Genomic DNA, 23065 nt, shown 5'->3' with positions numbered 1-23065 from the left:
ACAGGCTGTCCAGGGCAGTGGGGGGGTCACAGTCCCTGGAGGGATTTAAAAGCCATGTAGATGTGGCCCTTGAGGACAGGGTTTAGTGATGGATCTGCCAGCACAGTGTTAATGGTTGGACTCGATGATCTTCCACATCCTTTCCAACCTAAATGATTCTAAGATTTTTTTTGGACTCAGTGTATTTTGCAAGAGATCTGGTAAACTTTATCTCAGGCTCTAGTCAGCCACAGAATCAGCTACACTCTGAGTGATTATTTCTGAATTGGATGATAAGAAGGAGTTTGGTTGGGTTTTTTGTAATTAATATTAATAACACTCCACCGTCTTTACAGCCAAATCCCTCTTTGTTAACATCACAATTCTAGTCTCAGAGCTGATCAGGACAGGGAATCTACTTTCTCCTCTTGCTTTCTTACAGCACCAAACCCATGAGGAGCACAGTCTGGCAGAGGTTTGGCACTTTATCAGCTGTGTAGAAGAACAACTGTGTTGGGAGTCTGACTCCATCCCCTGTGGGGTATCCAGGGTGTGAGCTGGGGCACTTTGACTCTTTTCCATGAATTCTGTAGCTCTTTTCCATGTATTCTGAATCAAACAACTGAGAGAGCTGCCAGTTTGAGTGAAGGATGAGTTACAGTAAGGATAGAATTGAGAGGCACCTTCCAGAGAAAATTCAACACGGTCAGGGATAGAAAGACCATCGTTGAAACCTAAAATGTTTTGGGTTAGAAGGGACCTTGAAGATAATTTAGTTCCAACCACTCTGCCACAGGTAGGGACACCTTCCACTATCCCAGGTTGCTCCAAACCCTGTCCAGTGTATCCTTGGACACTTCCAGAGATGGGGCAGCCACGGCTTCTCTGGGCAAAATTGGTATTAAACCAAGTACATGGTCAGCTGTTGAAACTGGTTCGTGTGTTCCTGCAGAGATGCAGATAGAAAACACAGCAATTTAGTGCTTTTCCATGGGAATTTCTGTCTCTGAGGACTATTCTTAGCTGTCTGCCTCAGAACCCAAAGGTTTTCAGCTCCCTCAGACCGGATGACTTCCCGATAACGCAACACCCTCCCCCAGGCCCTGAGAGCAGAGATTGCCTGGCTACCGTTGCTGTATTCCTCATGGGAACAACTGCAACGTGACATCCCAGTCCAGCTCTGGCTGCAAAACGATCCAGTGTGAAAGTCAGGAGGGATTATGAGTACTCTGGGTGGTTGGATCTCCTGCGGCAGAAATCCGTCTCCTACTCCGCTATCCCAGAGTCCGGCGGCTTTCTGGGTCTTAATTTATCCTTTTACCCTTGCACTTGGAAAGCTCTGCAGGGTTCCTGTACTCCAGGGCTCCACTGGAAACTCAAAGCCTGCTCTGTTTAAGGGCAGGTTGAAGGTTAGGTGCTCAGTGTTGAGTTTTGGGATGCAGCTGTGGCTTTTTTTTTGGATTAATATAAGAAGGGTTACTGTACACCTTGGGACTGGGTTGGGCAAGTAGAAAAAGAGCTGATTCTGGAATCTTGTCATTTCAAGGTTCATGATGTGCAGGGAAATCTGTAATTGAAAAATGGAGAAAGCTCCATGTCCTGAAAATGGTTTTCCTCAGTTCCACTGAAACTTCCCTCACCGGTTTCAGCTGAGGTTGGAAATGTCACCTGCGCTGGATGAACTTGCTGAAGTTTAAAATAAATTCATAAGGCAAATTACCATGTAAATCACTTCAGGAGCTGGTTAAAAGTTTTAGTCCCGTTTCCTAATCATTATGAAAGTGGTTTATATTAAAGCTCAGGGATGAAGAGGACAGGTGAGATGAAGCTGGAATGTTCCTGCCCTGCTGAGCTGACATTTTAAACACAGCACCCATGGACACAAACTGGTCTGTAACTCACTTGGTGAACCCTGCACATTCCAAATCCAAGCTGTAAATGGACACTGAATCTTTGTATTTTTGAAAGCAGTTTTGAATGCTTTTGAGCCTTGGTGTGTGGTGGAGCTGTCTTCGATACCGAAATGCTGCTGCCACGTGCCTTTGAGGAGTTTTGCATCACCCAGCATAGGCCACGTGCCTTCTAAATGGCACTGACACCTCCTTACACCCCTTCCACAGCCAATGTAAACAGAGGAGCTCAAGTTTAAAGCCCATAAGCTGGATTCCTGCTCTGGTTTGCTCCCTGCAGGACGTCTCTCTTTCCATGGGCTGTGCAGTGTTCATAGCAAGGCTCTGATGTGGCTCCAGGACCGTGTGTGGTGACACAGTCAGCAGTGTAGGAACTTGACCTGAGCTTACCCCTTCTCCTCACCCTCCCAGGCAGCTGCTGCCACTCAGAGCCCAGATATGATGAGTTGGGATGCAGAGGAGAAAGTTGGTGAGGAGGAGTAAAGGATGGCCCTGGGAGGCTGCAGGGAGTGACTGGGAGAGGAGGGAGGGAGCACAGGTTATGGAAGGGGCTCACCATGACTGCCAGGGAGAACCAAGAGCCTTTAAGGTCACAGAATCATTGAGGTTGGGAAAGAACTCCAAGGCCATCGAGTCCCCCCTGTGCCCCATCCCCACCCTGTCCCCCAGCCCAGAGCACTGAGTGCCACGTCCAGCCCTTTCTTGGACACCTCCAGGGGTGGGGACTCCAAACCTCCCTGGGCAGCCCCTTCCTCTGCCTGACCACCCTTTCCAGGGACAAATTTTCCCTAATTTCCAATCTAAACCTCCACTGGCACAGCCTGAGGCCATTCCCTCTCCTCCTGTCCCTGTTCCCTGGGAGCAGAGCCCAACTCCCCCGGCTCCCCCCTCCTGTCAGGGATTGCAGAGCCAGAAGGTCCCCCCTGAGCCTCCTTTTCTCCAGGCTGAGCCCCCCCAGCTCCCTCAGCCCCTCCTGGCACTCCAGACCCTTCCCCAGCTCCCTTCCCTTCCCTGGACACGCTCCAGCCCCACAACACGTTTCTTTCTCAGTGTCACCTTCACCAGGTGGCCCAAATACCTCAGTCTGGGTGGATGAATTATCTTCCATGCTTGCACTGCAGCTGGAATGTGCTGGGAAACCCATCCACTTGCTAATCCAGCTAATCCAGTGGAGGTGGTGCTTCTGTTCAGCAAAATCACAGACTTCAGTGCCCAAGTCAAAACCTGGGACCCAAATTGTTGTAGGCTGCCCTTGCTGTGTGATGTTCATCACATAGACCCACCAGAAATATGTGCAGCTATGCCTTGTGGAAAATCAGTGGGGAAAAAGTGCGGCAGCCCATTTATTTAGGTCCATTTCTCCTTCCACATCTCAAATGTAAAATAAAAATAAAAGCTAAAGGTGACCACGTCAGTTTTTGGTAAAAGGAGAACCAGGCAAAACAATCATTAATGAGTAAAAGGTGCAATTTCTCAATCAGTGCTACTTAGTAAAGGGACAGTGGAATTTTATCAATGCATTATACCTAATTATCTAGTAAATACACGGGATATTCTTTTGATGCCAACTCCTCTTGTTGAGATGGAAATTCGAAGTGGTGCCGTGGAAGAAAGTGATTTTAAACCCTTGATTCTTGTTGCTGTTGTTGAGTATTAAAACAAGATTCTTCAACTTTTATAGGCCAGTTTTATTTGCTATGTAGGTCAAGTATTTTTCCATATTAAGAACTGTGCCTTTGTCAGTTTCTTTGGGATTGGGTTACAGGATATTTTCAGAACAACACCCAGTCTTAATCTAAAATACTTGTTAAAATCCTGTAAATAATGTGACAGTGGAGGTGGCAACTCGTAATGGCGCTGTATTTGGCTCATTCCAAGTGTGAGGAGTAGGAATATCATAAAGATACAACGGAGGAATTTTATCTTTGTCTTCATTACAAAAAATTTTAAAATGAGGTGATCAAGTTGTTCATGGAGATGAGTCAGAGAGATATAACTGCAAGGACCGTTTTTTGAGGGGTTTATGTGATAAAAAGAACTGCAAAGCTGTGTTACTCACAAGAAGTTATTATAGAATCAAAGAATTATTTAGGTTGGACAAGTCCTTTAAGATCATCATGTCCGATGGTTAGCTGAGGACAGCCAAGCCCAACATCCTGCAGAGCACCTACAGCAAACACATGTAATATCTCCTTGTCACGAGTTATTTACATCTTATGTATATTTTTAAATTGTTTCCCTATTTCAGAGGCAGAAGATGCCTTTGTCCACAAGGAGAAGGTGAAGAAAGAGGTGAAAGCTGCACTCTCAGAAGATGCCACGCTGAGCTGCGAGGTGGCCCAGGAGAAGACGGAGGTGAAGTGGTACAAGGATGGGAAGCTGATCAGCTCCAGCAAGAAGTTCAAGGTGGAGTCAGAGGGCAAATCCCGTCGGCTGGTGGTGGGTCAGGTGGAGAAGAAAGATGCTGGGGAGTACAGCTGTGAGGCTGCTGGCCAGAAACTCACCTTCAGGATCGATGTTGCAGGTGAGGGACTGCCTTATTACACCTTTTTTTTTTTGGCTGTAACTATAAAGTTTCCTAGTGACATAAGTTAACTTTAAACCTTGCTCTGTGTGGGTCTGCAGCAGAACTTAAATGGTTGTTCTTAAAGATCAGTTTTAAGGACTTGTGTTTGGATACTTTGGGAGAAAGCCCACTTAGGCTGAGTAGTCTTTCCCTGGTTTTGACCAGGAATGTTGATTGGGAAAAAGGATGTGAGAACAAGACAAGCTTACAACAATCCTTCTACTCTAAGGGTCTGTAGCTCCACTCTAAGAATTTGTAGTTTCTGTCGCTGCTGGGAGAGTTTTTCTGTCGCATCTGTACAAGAGATGTGGCTTTGCTGAGTTTTGCCAACAAGACTGCCCGTGGAGTTGCAGCACGCAGAGAGGTTCAAGTGTCAGTTCAGATCAATATCCAGAAGTCTGTGTGTGCTGGTGAATCCTCAGTGCACCCATTTCTGTCATTACTGCCAGTTATTTTCGTGGGAAAAAAAAATCACCCAGTAGTTCCTTTCTCATCTTCCTCTCTTCTGTCCTGCTTGACAGTGTTTCGAGGGAACAATAACTAAATTTGATGTAGATGTTTCTTTTCTGACTGTGGACCACAAGCAAACCTCAAAGAAGCATTCAGTAAAAAGCACATGGATTAAAAGCACATCCCAGGGATGTAGGGCAACACAACTGGATTTGGTGCAAAGATCTGCCCTTTCTTTCATGAGGTTCACCCAACACAGGAATCTAACCAGGCCTCTTTAGAAGTGGGGGCATTTTCCCAGCCTGGTGCCCCCGGTCAAACTGCTGAGCCTGTTATTTTGGATCTATCAGTGAGTGATTTTTAAGTCTCTTCCGTGCTGGAGGTGGTTTGGGGCTGGCCTGCTCCCAGGTACCCCATGATATTACAGCACTGGCACTCATGTGACCGCCAGCTGTGGGCCTTGCTGAGGAACAAACGATTGGGTTTCACTCTGCTTGCCCTGCCACGTCTGCATTCTGTGATATACATTGCTGGGGGATGACCCTGCAAGGAAACTGGAGACAGATCTGCCTCCTCACCCCTTGTGCCAGAAAAACTGTGGTAATCCTTGTTCTGTGGCTCAGTTATGTGGCTTTTCTTTTTGTCTAGAGCTCTATGCAGGTTGTGGGAATAGTACAGGGTAAGGCTGAGGTTGCCATTTTATTTCAAACAAGGAATGCATCTGATTGCAGAAACGCTCAGGAAAAAATGAATCAAGCTGTGAAGGGCAGAAATTAGGAAAAGGATCTTATCAAATGTTTGAAGGAAAAGCTCTTTGTAGCTTCCTGTGGAAGGATCTTCTCATCTGGGACCAGGAGACCTTTCTCCTTCGCTGGAAGAGCAGGCACCGAAGTGCTCTTGGCCATTGTTTTTGTGCAGCTGAGCAAGTGGGGAAAGCTGTTGGCAGCAATAATGGAAGGTTTCACGGGTCTTTTGGGTTAAAATCCAAAGATTGACCTGCTTTTGGGGCTTCTGAAAGAGTCATGTTCATGACTACGAGGGTTCACCATCCTTTGCAGGGTGATGTAGTGGGTCCATCACTATCAGCAAACTTCTCTACATCTCACATCATTTCTGTAAGCAGGGGAAAGGAGAGTGTTGTACCTCAAAGTGTTTTTCACATCACAGGCTTTGAGGTACTTGAGTATCATGGAAAGAGGGACAGGCATTTTGTCTCCAGTATATAACTGATATGAAATGGGCCCAGGCCCTCTCTTGCCACTGAGAGATTTGCTGGTCACTCTAGAGGCAGAAATGGTGGGATTCATTTAGCCCCTCCTTCAAGACTGCTGGGGAAGAATGCTGTAGAACTAGACATAGAAAATGGGTCTTCTGACCTTCTTGCTTCAACCCCAGACCATCTTTGTTATCCCCTTGTTGTTGACTGAAGATACAACTGAGCAGAAATACCAAGGTGAGTTTGTGTAAAATACCCTGAGGGGAATCCAAGCAACTGAAAGCTCTCCCTGAAGAGAATGACCTGGGATGGAGCACAAGTGTGAGCTTAGGAGTCCCTCCCTCAGCCTCCTCCTGTGTGATAGAATCCCAGAACGATTTGGGTTGGAAGGGACCTTCAAGGTCATCTCATTCCACCCCCTGCCATGGGCAGGGACACCTTCCACCGGACCAGGTTGCTCCAAGCCCCGTCCAACCCGGCCTTGGGCACTGCCAGGGATGGGAAGTGTAACATCCCTTGCTTATAATGAAGGGAAAAATATCTGCCTAGAGAGGGTTAGAGCCCAGATGAAGAAATTAGCCCCCAGGACAACACTTTCCAGGAACATTGGCTTGTTCTCTTCAGAAGTGTCACAGGAAGTGCTCTGAAACTTGTAACCCACACTTTTTTTGCACCACTGTCAATTCCTAACCCCAGAGACACAACTTTCCAGCAGAGTTCTCCTTCTTTCATTCCTTATTTGTGCTCTGTCTTTTAAAGGATTTACATATACAAGGGATTACATATATTTTTTGCTGGCCTTAGTAATCTACTTCCAGGTCTGTTCTTCTGCTGGGTAAGATATAAATTCTGAAAACTTGTAGTGGGGAGGTAGCAAGTTCCACACTGACTATTGAATAAACTGTTGATCTGTTCTTCATGAACCAGTTCTCAGAATTCAAACAAGTTTGGTAGTTCCAAATAAGTGCATTACAGAGATTTCTTTGTTTTATTATTCCTCTATCTACTGTATCATGTTAGGATCCCTATCTCCAACCTTCTATCCCATGTCCAGCTTCTCAGATTATGTCCTTGGAACTTATCAAAACCAAGCCTAAAATCAAATTACTGTTCTTAATTCGGTGTCTGTTTGATTGGACTGTGTGGCAGCCATTCCATCTGGAAACCCAAGATGCTCCTGGCACAGCTCCAGTGGAGGTGACCAGGATGATTAGGGGGCTGGAACACGTGTCATATGAGGAGAGGCTGAGAGAACTGGGTTTGTTCAGCCTAGAGATGAGAAGAGAAAGCAAAAGGAAGCTTTAACTGCTGCCTGCATCTGTTTAATAAGAGGATATGGAGTCCACAGCTCTGTGTCTTCTCAAAGGTCCAGAGTGATAGGAGGAGAGATAAAATAACCAAGTTGGAACTTGCATGGGAGGTTCTGAAAAGACATTAGGAACAATTTGCACCTTGAGGGTGGCCAAGCTCTGGAACAGGAGCCTTGAGGTTGTGGGGCCTCCACTGCTGGAGATACCCAGTGAGATGTGACTGTGGAAGAGCTTGGTGTAATTTCATCTGCTCTGAGTGGGGAAGTGGGACTGGGTGGCCTCCAGACATCACTCCTAACCTGAATTATTTTATGACTGTGATTTTGTACCCTTAGTACCATATGTCCTGCAGAATATATCTGGGAAGTGATGCTGTTCCATAAGGATTCAGCTCCATGTAAATGTCTGTGAAGGTCCTCCAGCTGTTCTGCATTTATTTCATAACCCTTACTGATGTTTTCCTAAATATCACTTGGGCCCAGCCCTGGGGTCAGCACTGGCAAATGAAGGACCCTGCATGGAGCTTGTCCTGTTTACTGTGACTGTGCAGCCCAGACTTCTCTGCAAGTGAACAAAACACACCCTGCTTTCCCAGGAGAGCCCATCCTGCTTGGCCTGTAGGGAGGGACCCTCCAGAGGGCCTGCAGGAAAGCTGGTACCACCCTTCAGATCAGGCATGGAAGTTCTTCTTGCTGCCCAAATGAGCAGCAGCTGGAAGCTGTGATGCATGGAAGGAAATTGTTCCTGCCAGTGCTTCATGGAGCATTTGCTTAACTCTGACTCTTTCAGCCTTTTTCATTCCACAGCTGATTTTTTTGAGCTGTGAGGCACCAGGTGGTGTCTCACCAAAACCCCAACACCATGTGATCTTGGAGGCAAAGCTTTCATTTTCATGGGCTTTTTCCTACACTTTTTTTCCTGCTTTCCAATCTTGCAGATGACGCGTTTGAGCACAGGGACAAAGTGCAAAGGGAGGTGAAGGCAGTGCTGAAGGAGGACACCACTCTGAGATGCGAGGTGGCCCAGGAGAAGACCGAGGTGAAGTGGTACAAGGATGGGAAGCTGATCAGCTCCAGCAAGAAGTTCAGGGTGGAGTCAGAGGGCAAATCCCGTCGGCTGGTGGTGGGTCAGGTGGAGAAGAAGGATGCTGGGGAGTACAGCTGTGAGGCTGCTGACCAGAAACTCACCTTCAAGATTGATGTCACAGGTGAGAGAATGTGCTGTATCCCTGGTTTAACCTAAAAAATTGAAGGAGAGGAAAGTTATGTGGCTTGGAAAACTCCATTTCAACAGGCGGTGACTGAGCCAGCACGTAAATGGTGTTGCTTCACTCATGGAATTGTCTTCACACTATTAGGTCTGTCTCCCTTCTTTGGAAACTAAAAAAATGCAGTGGATTTCTGTAGCCCAGACTCAGGTCAGGCTGAAGATCATCGGGGAATTTCCCTGGGAACCTGGGAAGATGCACTGATAGCAAATTAAGGATTAAAAAATTGCCAGAGAAATTAAAGGGCACAGCAAATCTGAGCGCAGATTATCTCATGGGAGCTCCCTCCTCTAATCAGCTTCATTATAGAGGAAACCTTTTTATTATGAATGGAAGTACTACAGCTGTTCTCAGAGGCAGCAGATGAGGAAAACCAGATATCACCACGATATCAGCAAGGACAAGTTTTACCCTTGACATCCCTCAGTTGGATCTCGAGGAATTTAAAGCAAATTGAGGAGTTCATACATTGGATATATTTTTGATTGTGACATGGTGTAGTGCAGAGGAAATTCCGTGGGAGCTGGCTGATCTTCATTCATTAGAGAAGCACAGTTTTATGATGACACATCTTTAAAACAGTTGGGAAATAAAGATGCAGACACAAAGTTTGTTTCCCAGCATTATCTTTGCTTTGGCTGCAATTGCAGCTCTTGGCAAAACTGAATTTAGGTCAGCAAACGGACTTCTTACAGACCTCATCCACCTGCCCTGCGTGTGGCTGGATTTTGGGATCTGTGAACTTCTTCTCTGCAGATTCTGGAGAATGGCAATGGTGGAAATAAAAGCAATTTTGGGGTCATGTCTTGGACTACCAGTAAAGGAGTCCTTCACTAGCACTTGATGCAATTCAAATATTAGCAGTTGAGCTGGGTTACCTGTAAGGCACGACAAGGGGATTGGGCTACAACTTATTTTGGAGAAACTCTGAACTCCTCTCTCTTTTCAGAGCCAGAAGTTGTGTTTACAAACAAGGACAAAGTGAAGAAAGAGGTGAAAGCTGCACTCTCAGAAGATGCCACGCTGAGCTGCGAGGTGGCCCAGGAGAAGACGGAGGTGAAGTGGTACAAGGATGGGAAGCTGATCAGCTCCAGCAAGAAGTTCAAGGTGGAGTCAGAGGGCAAATCCCGTCGGCTGGTGGTGGGTCAGGTGGAGAAGAAAGATGCTGGGGAGTACAGCTGTGAGGCTGCTGGCCAGAAACTCACCTTCAGGATCGATGTTGCAGGTGAGGGACTGCCTTATTACACCTTTTTTTTTTTGGCTGTAACTATAAAGTTTCCTAGTGACATAAGTTAACTTTAAGCCTTGCTCTATGTGGGTCTGCAGCAGAACTTAAATGGTTGTTCTTAAAGATCAGTTTTAAGGACTTGTGTTTGGATGCTTTGGGAAAAAACCCACTTAGGCTGAGTAGTCTTTCCCTGGTTTTGACCAGGAATGTTGATTGGGAAAAAGGATGTGAGAACAAGACAAGCTTACAACAATCCTTCCACTCTAAGGGTCTGTAGCTCCACTCTAAGAATTTCTAGTTTCTGTCGCTGATGGGAGAGTTTTTCTGTCACATCTGTACAAGAGATGTGGCTTTGCTGAGTTTTGCCAACATGACTGCCCGTGGAGTTGCACCACACAGAGAGGTTCAAGTGTCAGTTCAGATCAATATCCAGAAGTCTGTGTGTGCTGGTGAATCCTCAGTGCACCCATTTCTGTCATTACTGCCAGTTATTTTCGTGGGAAAAAAAAATCACCCAGTAGTTCCTTTCTCATCTTCCTCTCTTCTGTCCTGCTTGACAGTGTTTCGAGGGAACAATAACTAAATTTGATGTAGATGTTTCTTTTCTGACTGTGGACCACAAGCAAACCTCAAAGAAGCATTCAGTAAAAAGCACATGGATTAAAAGCACATCCCAGGGATGTGGGGCAACACAACTGGATTTGGTGCAAAGATCTGCCCTTTCTTTCATGAGGTTCACCCAACACAGGAATCTAACCAGGCCTCTTTAGAAGTGGGGGCATTTTCCCAGCCTGGTGCCCCCGGTCAAACTGCTGAGCCTGTTATTTTGGATCTATCAGTGAGTGATTTTTAAGTCTCTTCCGTGCTGGAGGTGGTTTGGGGCTGGCCTGCTCCCAGGTACCCCATGATATTACAGCACTGGCACTCATGTGACCGCCAGCTGTGGGCCTTGCTGAGGAACAAACGATTGGGTTTCACTCTGCTTGCCCTGCCACGTCTGCATTCTGTGATATACATTGCTGGGGGATGACCCTGCAAGGAAACTGGAGACAGATCTGCCTCCTCACCCCTTGTGCCAGAAAAACCTGTGGTAATCCTTATTCTGTGGCTCAGTTATGTGGCTTTTCTTTTTGTCTAGAGCTCTATGCAGGTTGTGGGAATAGTACAGGGTAAGGCTGAGGTTGCCATTTTATTTCAAACAAGGAATGCATCTGATTGCAGAAACTCTCGGGAAAAAATGAATCAAGCTGTGAAGGGCAGAAATTAGCAAAGGATCTTATCAAATGTTTGAAGGAAAAACTCTTCTTATCTTCCTGTGGAAGGATCTTCTCATCTGGGACCAGGAGACCTTTTTCCTTCTCTGGAAGAGCAGGCACCAAAGTGCTCTTGGCAATTGTTTGTGTGCAGCTGAGCAAGTGGGGAAAGCTGTTGGCAGCAATAATGGAAGGTTTCACGGGTCTTTTGGGTTAAAACCCAAAGATTGACCTGCTTTTGGGGCTTCTGAAAGAGTCATGTTCATGACTATGAGGGTTCACCATCCTTTGCAGGGTGATGTAGTGGGTCCATCACTATCAGCAAATTTCTCTACATCTCACATCATTTCTGTAAGCAGGGGAAAGGAGAGTGTTGTACCTCAAAGTGTTTTTCACATCACAGGCTTTGAGGTACTTGGGTACCATGGGAAGAGGGACAGGCATTTTGTCTCCAGTATATAACTGATATGAAATGGGCCCAGGCCCTCTCTTGCCACTGAGAGATTTGCTGGTCACTCTAGAGGCAGAAATGGTGGGATTCATTTAGCCCCTCCTTCAAGACTGCTGGGGAAGAATGCTGTAGAACTAGACGTAGAAAATGGGTCTTCTGACCTTCTTGCTTCAACCCCAGACCATCTTTGTTACCCCCTTGTTGTTGACTGAAGATACAACTGAGCAGAAATACCAAGGTGAGTTTGTGTAAAATACCCTGAGGGGAATCCAAGCAACTGAAAGCTCTCCCTGAAGAGAATGACCTGGGATGGAGCACAAGTGTGAGCTTAGGAGTCCCTCCCTCAGCCTCCTCCTGTGTGATAGAATCCCAGAACAATTTGGGTTGGAAGGGACCTTCAAGATCATCTCATTCCACCCCCTGCCATGGGCAGGGACACTTCCACTGGACCAGGTTGCTCCAAGCCCCGTCCAACCTGGCCTTGGACACTGCCAGGGATGGGAAGTGTAACATCCCTTGCTTATAATGAAGGGAAAAATATCTGCCTAGAGAGGGTTAGAGCCCAAATGAAGAAATTAGCCCCCAGGACAACACTTTCCAGGAGCATTGGCTTGTTCTCTTCAGAAGTGTCACAGGAAGTGCTCTGAAACTTGTAACCCACACTTTTTTTGCACCACTGTCAATTCCTAACCCCAGAGACACAACTTTCCAGCAGAGTTCTCCTTCTTTCATTCCTTATTTGTGCTCTGTCTTTTAAAGGATTTATATATACAAGGGATTACATATATTTTTCACTGGCCTTAGTAATCCTTCCAGGTCAGTTCTTCTGCTGGGTAATATATAAATTCTGAAAACTTGTAGTGGGGAGGTAGCAAGTTCCACACTGAGTATTGAATAAATTGTTGGTCTGTTCTTCATGAACCAGTTCTCAGAATTCAAACAAGTTTGGTAGTTCCAAATAAGAGCATTACAGAGATTTTTTTCTTTTTTTTTTTTTTTTTTTTTTATTCCTCTATCTACTGTATCATGTTAGGATCCCTATCTCCAACCTTCTATCCCATGTCCAGCTTCTCAAATTATGTCCTTGGAACTTATCAAAACCAAGCCTAAAATCAAATTACTGTTCTTGATTCGGTGTCTGTTTGATTGGACTGTGTGGCAGCCATTCCATCTGGAAACCCAAGATGCTCCTGGCACAGCTCCAGTGGAGGTGACCAGGATGATTAGGGGGTTGGAAAACGTGTCATGTGAGGAGAGGTTGAGAGAACTGGGTTTGTTCAGCCTAGAGATGAGAAGAGAAAGCAAAAGGAAGCTTTAACTGCTGCCTGCATCTGTTTAATAAGAGGATATGGAGTCCACAGCTCTGTGTCTTCTCAAAGGTCCAGAGTGATAGGAGGAGAGATAAAATAACCAAGTTGGAACTTGCATGGGAGGTTCTGAAAAGACATTAGGAACAATTTGCACCTTGAGGGTGGCCAAGCTCTGGAACAGGAGCCTTGAGGTTGTGGGGCCTCCACTGCTGGAGATACCCAGTGGGATGTGACTGTGGAAGAGCTTGGTGTAATTTCATCTGCTCTGAGTGGGGAAGTGGGACTGGGTGGCCTCCAGACATCACTCCTAACCTGAATTATTTTATGACTGTGATTTTTTACCCTTAGTACCATATGTCCTGCAGAATATATCTGGGAAGTGATGCTGTTCCATAAGGATTCAGCTCCATGTAAATGTCTGTGAAGGTCCTCCAGCTGTTCTGCATTTATTTCATAACCCTTACTGATGTTTTCCTAAATATCACTTGGGCCCAGCCCTGGGGTCAGCACTGGCAAATGAAGGACCCTGCATGGAGCTTGTCCTGTTTACTGTGACTGTGCAGCCCAGACTTCTCTGCAAGTGAACAAAACACGCCCTGCTTTCCCAGGAGAGCCCATCCTGCTTGGCCTGTAGGGAGGGCCTGCAGGAAAGCTGGTACCACCCTTCAGATCAGGCAAGGAAGTTCTTCTTGCTGCCCAAATGAGCAGCAGCTGGAAGCTGTGATGCATGGAAGGAAATTGTTCCTGCCAGTGCTTCATGGAGCATTTGCTTAACTCTGACTCTTTCAGCCTTTTTCATTCCACAGCTGATTTTTTTGAGCTGTGAGGCACCAGGTGGTGTCTCACCAAAACCCCAAAACCATGTGATCTTGGAGGAAAAGATTTCATTTTCATGGGCTTTTTCCTAAACTTTTTTTCCTGCTTTCCAATCTTGCAGATGACGCGTTTGAGCACAGGGACAAAGTGCAAAGGGAGGTGAAGGCAGTGCTGAAGGAGGACACCACTCTGAGCTGCGAGGTGGCCCAGGAGAAGACCGAGGTGAAGTGGTACAAGGATGGGAAGCTGATCAGCTCCAGCAAGAAGTTCAAGGTGGAGTCAGAGGGCAAATCCCGCCGGCTGGTGGTGGGTCAGGTGGAGAAGAAAGATGCTGGGGAGTACAGCTGTGAGGCTGCTGGCCAGAAACTCACCTTCAAGATTGATGTCACAGGTGAGAGAATGTGCTGTATCCCTGGTTTAACCTAAAAAATTGAAGGAGAGGAAAGTTATGTGGCTTGGAAAACTCCATTTCAACAGGCGGTGACTGAGCCAGCACGTAAATGGTGTTGCTTCACTCATGGAATTGTCTTCACACTATTAGGTCTGTCTCCCTTCTTTGGAAACTAAAAAAATGCAGTGGATTTCTGTAGCCCAGACTCAGGTCAGGCTGAAGATCATCGGGAATTTCCCTGGGAACCTGGGAAGATGCACTGATAGCAAATTAAGGATTAAAAAATTGCCAGAGAAATTAAAGGGCACAGCAAATCTGAGCGCAGATTATCTCATGGGAGCTCCCTCCTCTAATCAGCTTCATTATAGAGGAAACCTTTTTATTATGAATGGAAGTACTACAGCTGTTCTCAGAGGCAGCAGATGAGGAAAACCAGATATCACCACGATATCAGCAAGGACAAGTTTTACCCTTGACATCCCTCAGTTGGATCTCGAGGAATTTAAAGCAAATTGAGGAGTTCATACATTGGATATATTTTTGATTGTGACATGGTGTAGTGCAGAGGAAATTCCGTGGGAGCTGGCTGATCTTCATTCATTAGAGAAGCACAGTTTTATGATGACACATCTTTAAAACAGTTGGGAAATAAAGATGCAGACACAAAGTTTGTTTCCCAGCATTATCTTTGCTTTGGCTGCAATTGCAGCTCTTGGCAAAACTGAATTTAGGTCAGCAAACGGACTTCTTACAGACCTCATCCACCTGCCCTGCGTGTGGCTGGATTTTGGGATCTGTGAACTTCTTCTCTGCAGATTCTGGAGAATGGCAATGGTGGAAATAAAAGCAATTTTGGGGGTCATGTCTTGGACTACCAGTAAAGGAGTCCTTCACTAGCACTTGATGCAATTCAAATATTAGCAGTTGAGCTGGGTTACCTGTAAGGCACGACAAGGGGATTGGGCTACAACTTATTTTGGAGAAACTCTGAACTCCTCTCTCTTTTCAGAGCCAGAAGTTGTGTTTACAAACAAGGACAAAGTGAAGAAAGAGGTGAAAGCTGCACTCTCAGAAGATGCCACGCTGAGCTGCGAGGTGGCCCAGGAGAAGACCGAGGTGAAGTGGTACAAGGATGGGAAGCTGATCAGCTCCAGCAAGAAGTTCAAGGTGGAGTCAGAGGGCAAATCCCGCCGGCTGGTGGTGGGTCAGGTGGAGAAGAAAGATGCTGGGGAGTACAGCTGTGAGGCTGCTGGCCAGAAACTCACCTTCAAAGTCCACCTCACAGGTGAGAGAATGTGCTGCATCCCTGGTTTAACCTAAAAAATTGAAGGAGGGGAAAGTTATGTGGCTTGGAAAACTCCATTTCAACAGGCGGTGACTGAGCCAGCACGTAAATGGTGTTGCTTCACTCATGGAATTGTCTTCACACTATTAGGTCTGTCTCCCTTCTTTGGAAACTAAAAAAATGCAGTGGATTTGTGTAGCCCAGACTCAGGTCAGGCTGAAGATCATCGGGGAATTTCCCTGGGAACCTGGGAAGATGCACTGATAGCAAATTAAGGATTAAAAAATTGCCAGAGAAATTAAAGGGCACAGCAAATCTGAGCACAGATTATCTCATGGGAACTCCTTCCTCTAATCAACTTCATTATAGAGGAAACCTTTTTATTATGAATGGAAGTACTACAGCTGTTCTCAGAGGCAGCAGATGAGGAAAACCAGATATCACCATGATATCAGTGAGGACAAGTTTTACCCTTGACATCCCTCAGTTGGATCTCGAGGAGTTTAAAGCAAATTGAGGAGTTCATACATTGGATATATTTTTGATTGTGACATGGTGTAGTGCAGAGGAAATTCCATGGGAGCTGGCTGATCTTCATTCGTTAGAGAAGCACAGTTTTATGATGGCACATCTTTAAAACATTTGGGAAATAAAGATGCAGACACAAAGTTTGTTTCCCAGCATTATCTTTGCTTTGGCTGCAATTGCAGCTCTTGGCAAAACTGAATTTAGGTCAGCAAACGGACTTCTTACAGACCTCATCCACCTGCCCTGTGTGTGGCTGGATTTTGGGATCTGTGAACTTCTTCTCTGCAGATTCTGGAGAATGGCAATGGTGGAAATAAAAGCAATTTTGGGGTCATGTCTTGGACTACCAGTAAAGGAGTCCTTCACTAGCACTTGATGCAATTCAAATATTAGCAGTTGAGCTGGGTTACCTGTAAGGCACGACAAGGGGATTGGGCTACAACTTATTTTGGAGAAACTCTGAACTCCTCTCTCTTTTCAGAGCCAGAAGTTGTGTTTACAAACAAGGACAAAGTGAAGAAAGAGGTGAAAGCTGCACTCTCAGAAGATGCCACGCTGAGCTGCGAGGTGGCCCAGGAGAAGACCGAGGTGAAGTGGTACAAGGATGGGAAGCTGATCAGCTCCAGCAAGAAGTTCAAGGTGGAGTCAGAGGGCAAATCCCGTCGGCTGGTGGTGGGTCAGGTGGAGCAGAAGGATGCTGGGGAGTACAGCTGTGAGGCTGCTGGCCAGAAACTCACCTTCAAGATTGATGTCACAGGTAAGAGAAGACTCTTCAGCTCATCGTTCCTATTTCTGGAATCTTTGGAAAAATTAACATTATTTTTTAAAACTTTTCCGCGTTACGCTTCACATTTTTGGCGAGCGTCGTTGGAACGGCCCAGCTCTGATGTAGAAATGGGGCAAAAAGATACAGATACAGTTACCTTTGTGTATTCTGTGTAAAAGATTAGAAATCCTTAAAACAGGGGTCCTTGGAAGCTGCACATCACTGTAGGAAAAGTAGATTGTGCATCTCCTTCCTCGCACGTTGGTGAGATGAGAATAAACCTGCACCACAACCTCTGCTCAGTTCAGGGTCCTGGTGGAGAGTGCCTGGGTGTCTGGCACTGTTTTATTTCCCTTGGAATGGCTCATTTCACCCTGAAGGGAGAACATAGCAGCAAGGCTTGATGTATATATGAAGGTCTATGAGGTGTCAGGTAAAAGGCAAACTGGGGAGAGAAGGTGTTTTTTGGAGACTCATTCCAGACACATCCCCCTGTTGGGGCTGTAGACAGGTAGAATGGATTCAGGTTTACAACTCCCTCACTACCTCCTGATCCTCTCCCAAGTGGTATGAATGATGTGTCTTCTGGAGAGCAAGAGGATTTCACCACTTGGATGTAAGATGAGCTGAGTTTTTCTCCAAGTCGCAGTAAGAGCTCATAACAGAGTCCTGGACGTGTCAGTCCTGCTCTAGCACCTTTCTCTCTTAACAAAATGATCGAAGCAGCAGCAGATGCAGCTACTGAGAACCAAAGCAATCAATTATATGGGGCTATGATGCAGCACAGGACAGCTCCTTCCTCTAAAATTTTTTACATTGCATTAAACTCCAACTCAGATGTGTCCTGCCTATGGACCCTGCCATTCAATCCTTCTGTGAACCATTCAGAGGATCTTCGGGATCACTGCTGTCAGAAAACCAAAACAGACAAAACCCACCACAAAAATCCCACCACAAAATGGTTTGCCTGTTCTTCCAATAGTTTTAGATGTGCATTGTCAAGTCAGGGGTGGTTTTCCACAGGGTTACCTGTAAGGCACGACAAGGGGGATTGGACAACAACTTATTTTGGAGAAACTCTGAACTCCTCTCTCTTTTCAGAGCCAGAAGTTGTGTTTACAAACAAGGACAAAGTGAAGAAAGAGGTGAAAGCTGCACTCTCAGAAGATGCCACGCTGAGCTGCGAGGTGGCCCAGGAGAAGACGGAGGTGAAGTGGTACAAGGATGGGAAGCTGATCAGCTCCAGCAAGAAGTTCAAGGTGGAGTCAGAGGGCAAATCCCGTCGGCTGGTGGTGGGTCAGGTGGAGCAGAAGGATGCTGGGGAGTACAGCTGTGAGGCTGCTGGCCAGAAACTCACCTTCAAGATCCACGTCACAGGTAAGAAATACCTTTCTGAATGACAGGAGAGGACAACAAAGCAGTAACTATGATATCTCTTCCACCATGACCCTGTTGCTGGGCTCTGGGTTTTGTTGCAGCCCGTAGGGTTCACCTGATGTTCTGCACCTCATTGCCTGGATTTGTGGAAGTGGGAACATTTGGCTTTAGATGGCACAAAGGCCTATCTCTTTCTTACTTGGGCTATATAATAATAGTTGCAGATATAAATATAATAATCAAAATATTATTTAACAACAATAATCAACATATATTCACGAACCTGCATTCCCGGGATCCCAAAGAGTGATTCTTTGTACAGTGACCCCCTTGAAAGGACAGAATCATTCAAAAATCCTCTGTTTATTAGACTCCCCATCCCATTTCCGAAAACTGAGAGCTGGAATAAATTTTTCCATTTGCATTTTCAGCAGCAGTACGTCTCAAGATGGGTTGAAAACAGAATTTTTCTGGTGAATTCGGGTTGCTGTGTGCTTGAGACCCCAGCCTTTTGGGATGCCTTACTAATTCTGCCAGGTGCCAAATGCCCCTTTGCTGTGAAAGATTCCAAGAAATTGGTCTTTTGGAACAGGATTCAGGTGGTGCCCAAACTGCTTTAAGCACGTGATGTTAAAGGAAGTTTTGTTGTTGCAACAACCTCGGGGACCTTGCCAACCATGATCCTGAGCCCTGGAGGGAGATCATGTTCCCTTTGTCTCATTGACAGTCACGTTTGTGGCAGTGGAAGAGGCCGAGAAGAGTCTGTTCCAGAAGCCCATCGTTATTTATTGTGTCCTAGATCTCAAGAGAAAGGAATTTGGGGGGTTTTGATGACATGCAGGACAGGTGTTTTGGGGAATGTTTGAGTCAAATATTTTTTTTTTCATGGTGATTTGCAACCACAGGGGTGATGTCAATGATATTTCAATCCTTTCCATTCCTAGGCTCTTAATTCCCAATTTCCACGTGGCAACTCAGTCCCACAGGAGGGTTGATACTGCCCAGTGACAGTAATTGGTTTTGGCAAGCGACAACCCAAATATTTTCTAAAACCTGCCTACAGAAGCCCACAAGATCAACCTCATTTTAGTCCCTCAATCATAAATAATCAATCATTTCCTTCTTTTTCTATGCCCAGAGCCCAAACCTGCATTTATAAACCAGGAAAAGGTCCAGAAGGAGGTGAAGGCTGTGCTGACAGAAAGTGCCTCCCTCGTGTGCGAGGTAGCCCAGGATGCAACAGAAGTGAAGTGGTTCAAGGATGGGAGACTTCTGGTTCCCTCCAGGAAATTCAAAATAGAGACCGTGGGCAAAACCCGGCGCCTGGTCATAGAGCAGCTGGAGAAGAAGGATGCTGGGGAATACATCTGTGAGGCTGCAGGCCAGAAGATGACATTCAAGCTGGAACCAACTGGTGGGTGCTCATTTTGTGGTGCTGAGCACCAGTCTGTGAGGAGAGCTGGATATTCCCTACCCAGCAGCCGTGGTGCAGCCACCATCTCCCCTGGAGCAGGGAAATTGATTCCCCCACAGGGAAATTAATTTTCAATTTAGCAGTGCAGAGGTGGGAAATGTGGACTTATTTTTGGTGTGTGCCCCAAAAATGCCCAGTTTTGTGGCAAAGTGTTGTACAAGATGGAGAAGAAACCAAGAGCAAGGTACTGAAATCACAGAATGGTTTGGACTGGAAAGAACATCAAGGATCATTTAGTTCCAACCCTCCTGTCAGTGAAGCAAATGGAAAACAGGCCTTGAATTCAGGCTTAGCATATTAATATTCCTTATTAACTTGACCTAAAATCCTAAAAATGGGAGAGGGAAGAATTATACAGGTTATTTACTTTTTAGAAAGAAGCTTTTGGGCAGCAGATAAAATACTTACATTTGCATTTCCTTTCTCTGCTTCTCTTCTAAGCAGAAGCTCTGAGTTAACCAAGAGATCATTTTGTTTCTTCCCACTCAGCAAAAGATGATACCAGCCACAAATATTCACCCATATTCCCTGGATTGTTGCAGGTTGGGGATGAGCTGGTGTTGAGTCAGGAAAGAGAGAGCAACAGAAAATTGCTGTGTTAAGAATTTGGTTATCTGAGTTCTTAATTTTCCTGTTCTGACGTCTTCCTTAGAACCAAAGGCTAAATTTGAAAAGAAAGTTGTCCAGAAAGAGCCTCTCATTGTCCAAGAACACGAAAGTATCACACTGACAACCTCAGTGACGCCCGAAACCGCTGCAGTGAAGTGGCTCAAGGACGGAACAGAAATCAAGGCGAGCAAGAAATGTGTGATCAAGAGCGAGGGGGCGTCCAGGACCCTGGTGGTGAACCTGGCTGAGAGCACAGACACTGCTGTCTACACCTGCCAGACCAAGGATGACAAGCAGGAATTCAAAGTGCAGGTGAAAGGTGAGCAGGGAGCAGAGCACAGGTTGTGTCCTGACCCGACAGCGGCACTTCCCTCATGGTGGGATGGAGGGGAAGTCCAAACCTATCCCTAAAGCTGTTCCAACCTCAGGGCTTGTTGCACCTGCTCTGGATGTCCCACCATGGGCCAGCAAGGATCTCCTCTTTCCAAATACCCAGTTTTTGTCCTCTGCTTGCCTGTTGGGGACAAGGAAGCTTTTCCTGATGTCTACTCCCCTTCTGTTTCTGTCTCCTCATCACCCCGGTAGCTGGGACATGACAGACACTCAGCTCTTCCCCTCTGTGCTCACAGGAAAAGCTGGTGAGGGTGTAGAGGGATGCTGTGTGAGGAAAAAAATTGGTGATTTAGTCACACAGGGAAACAATTCATGGGATGGAGCACCTGGGATGCTGTTCCCTGCTCAAGGCTGTAAATTGGCAAGCAGGATGAAGTAGAGCTGGTCCACAGATGGAGATGAGAGGGGTGATGTCCCAGAGCAAAGCCCTGCTCCTTTCTCTTCAGACACTCCTCCTGGAGATGTCTGGAGCTGAGATGCACTCCCTCAGCTCCCTGAGGAGTCATTCCAACCTCTTGAAATGTCTCTTTGGGATGAGAGAAATCACACCCTGGATTTCTCCGACACCACTGGCTGTGTCTGCAGTGGAGGAAGAGACAAAGGTGGCTGGGACTTATATATCCATGCAGATTTTAGCATTTAGTCAGGAAAAGCAGGCTCTGCTGTAAAAACACCTCATGGTCTCATCAGGTAAAAGATGAGAAAGAAAGGAAGGCGATACCCAACAGTGTTTGAAGACATTGTTCTTGCTTTACAGAATGATGGTGATATGAAAATACCATGTCAAAGGAATCTCACTGAATTTCCACTTTCCAGATTTGTTTCTCTGTCTTTGATCCCCAAATATGTTCTAGGGCAACTTTGTTTGTTTGATTGTTTGGTTGCCAAAGCTGTCCAGAAGCAGTTCCTCCAAACAAAGCTTCTTATCTTTTCCTTTCTCAACGCTTTCCCTTCTCCTGGATCCCAGAAGTCCCAGTGAAGTTTGCCAAGAAGCTGGAAGCTGTCAAAGCCGAGATTGGGGGCAGTGTCACCCTGAGCTGTGAGCTGAGCCACCCCAGGGGGAAGGTGACCTGGCGCAGGAACGGGGTCGAGATCAAGCCCAGCAAACGTTTCCAGATGCACGAGGAGGGGCTCAAACGGACCCTGACAATAACGGGGATCCGGGCTGAGGATGAGGGGGAGTATTCCTGTGAGTCCAGAGACGACAAGAGCAGCGTTACCATCACCCCCAAAGGTACATCCCTAGTGGTGACAGTGTTGGAGTTCTGTCCTCAGCCATTACGACTCTGCAAAGCAGAATTTGTTCGTGTGTCTGTGTTGCCTCATGTGTTGAGAGCAAAATACAAACCTCCCTTTTCCTCTCAGTGTCACTGGAACATCTGTTTGTGGAAAACAATGATTTGGAGACCTGTGGAGCTCGGATCTCTTAACATTGACCCCCATGTTGCATTTGAGGCTAGAATTCAGTATCCCAAATCTATGATTTTCTTTTTTTTTCCCCCTCCCTCTTTGTTTGCCTCTGACTTCAGGCCTCTTTATATACAATACTTACTCAGACATGAGAAATATCCAAAGATGACCTATTATTGTGATCACTTACTGTGAGTAATGAAGGTGAACAGTGACAGGACCTGAGGGGAATAACCTGGAGTTGTGTCAGGGCAGGGTTAGGTTGGATTTCAGGAACAGGTTCTTCACCCAGAGGGTGGTTGGCACTGAACAGGCTCCCCAGGGTGGTGGGCACAGCCCCAAGGGTGCCAGAGCTCCAGGAGCGTTCTGGATGATCCTCTGGGGCACAGGGTGTGACTCTTGGGGATGGTCCTGTGCAGGGCCAGGATTTGGACTCAGTGACCCTTGTGAGTCCCTTCCAACTCACCATATCCTGTGATCCTGTGGGATATTAATGCTTCCAACAAAATAAAAGATTTTGGCTCTTTGAAGGTGCTCATGCCACGTCTCGAGGACAGGCTCTAAACATTTTGTTCCTACCCACCAGCTCCCAGAGTGGTGAAATTTGTGACCGGCCTCAACAGCGTGGTGTCTGAGGAGGGAAAAGAGGCCGTGTTCAAGTGCACCGTCTCTCCCGGCGACGCCGTGGTCACCTGGCTCAGGAACGGTGTCAAGGTTGAAGCCAGCAAGAAGTACGTGATCTCTCAGAAGGACACCAACCACAGCCTCACCATCACTGACCTCACGCTGGAAGACGCGGCTGAAATCTGCGCCTGTGCCGAGGGGGTGGAAAGCACAGCCAACCTCAGAGTCCGGGGTAAGAGCTGGTCGTGCTCCTTTCTGCAGGGTGCCCTGCCCGTGGGGTTGGCAATAGATGATGCCTCCCACCCCAAACCATTCTGTGATGATGATTCTACAGTGTTGTTTTATAATAACGTGTAGTAGGAATATTCTGCCTTTGCGTCATTAAATAGGGGTGCTCAGAATGCTTTGGGACTGGAGGCATATGAGCCTCCACTCTAATTTTCCTCTGAAAA

General features: G+C 46.4%; 1 protein-coding gene across 1 annotated transcript in view; it reads left to right on the top strand.

The window, feature by feature from the left end:
• The window catches only part of OBSCN (obscurin, cytoskeletal calmodulin and titin-interacting RhoGEF), a 179652-nt gene that overhangs the window by 24139 nt on the left and 132448 nt on the right, over positions 1-23065 (top strand). The window contains 10 exon segments of the mRNA XM_050336656.1: positions 4138-4413; positions 9648-9923; positions 13878-14147; positions 15157-15432; positions 16442-16717; positions 17828-18103; positions 19242-19517; positions 20230-20505; positions 21547-21813; positions 22576-22845. Of these exon segments, the coding sequence (XP_050192613.1) occupies positions 4138-4413; positions 9648-9923; positions 13878-14147; positions 15157-15432; positions 16442-16717; positions 17828-18103; positions 19242-19517; positions 20230-20505; positions 21547-21813; positions 22576-22845 (2739 nt within the window).

This window comes from Myiozetetes cayanensis, unplaced genomic scaffold (genome assembly GCF_022539395.1).
Source record: "Myiozetetes cayanensis isolate MyiCay16 unplaced genomic scaffold, myiCay2020 scf1, whole genome shotgun sequence".
Lineage (NCBI taxonomy): Eukaryota > Metazoa > Chordata > Aves > Passeriformes > Tyrannidae > Myiozetetes > Myiozetetes cayanensis.
Note: the sequence above shows the minus strand (reverse complement) of the source record. Positions and strands in the feature narration are given on the sequence as shown.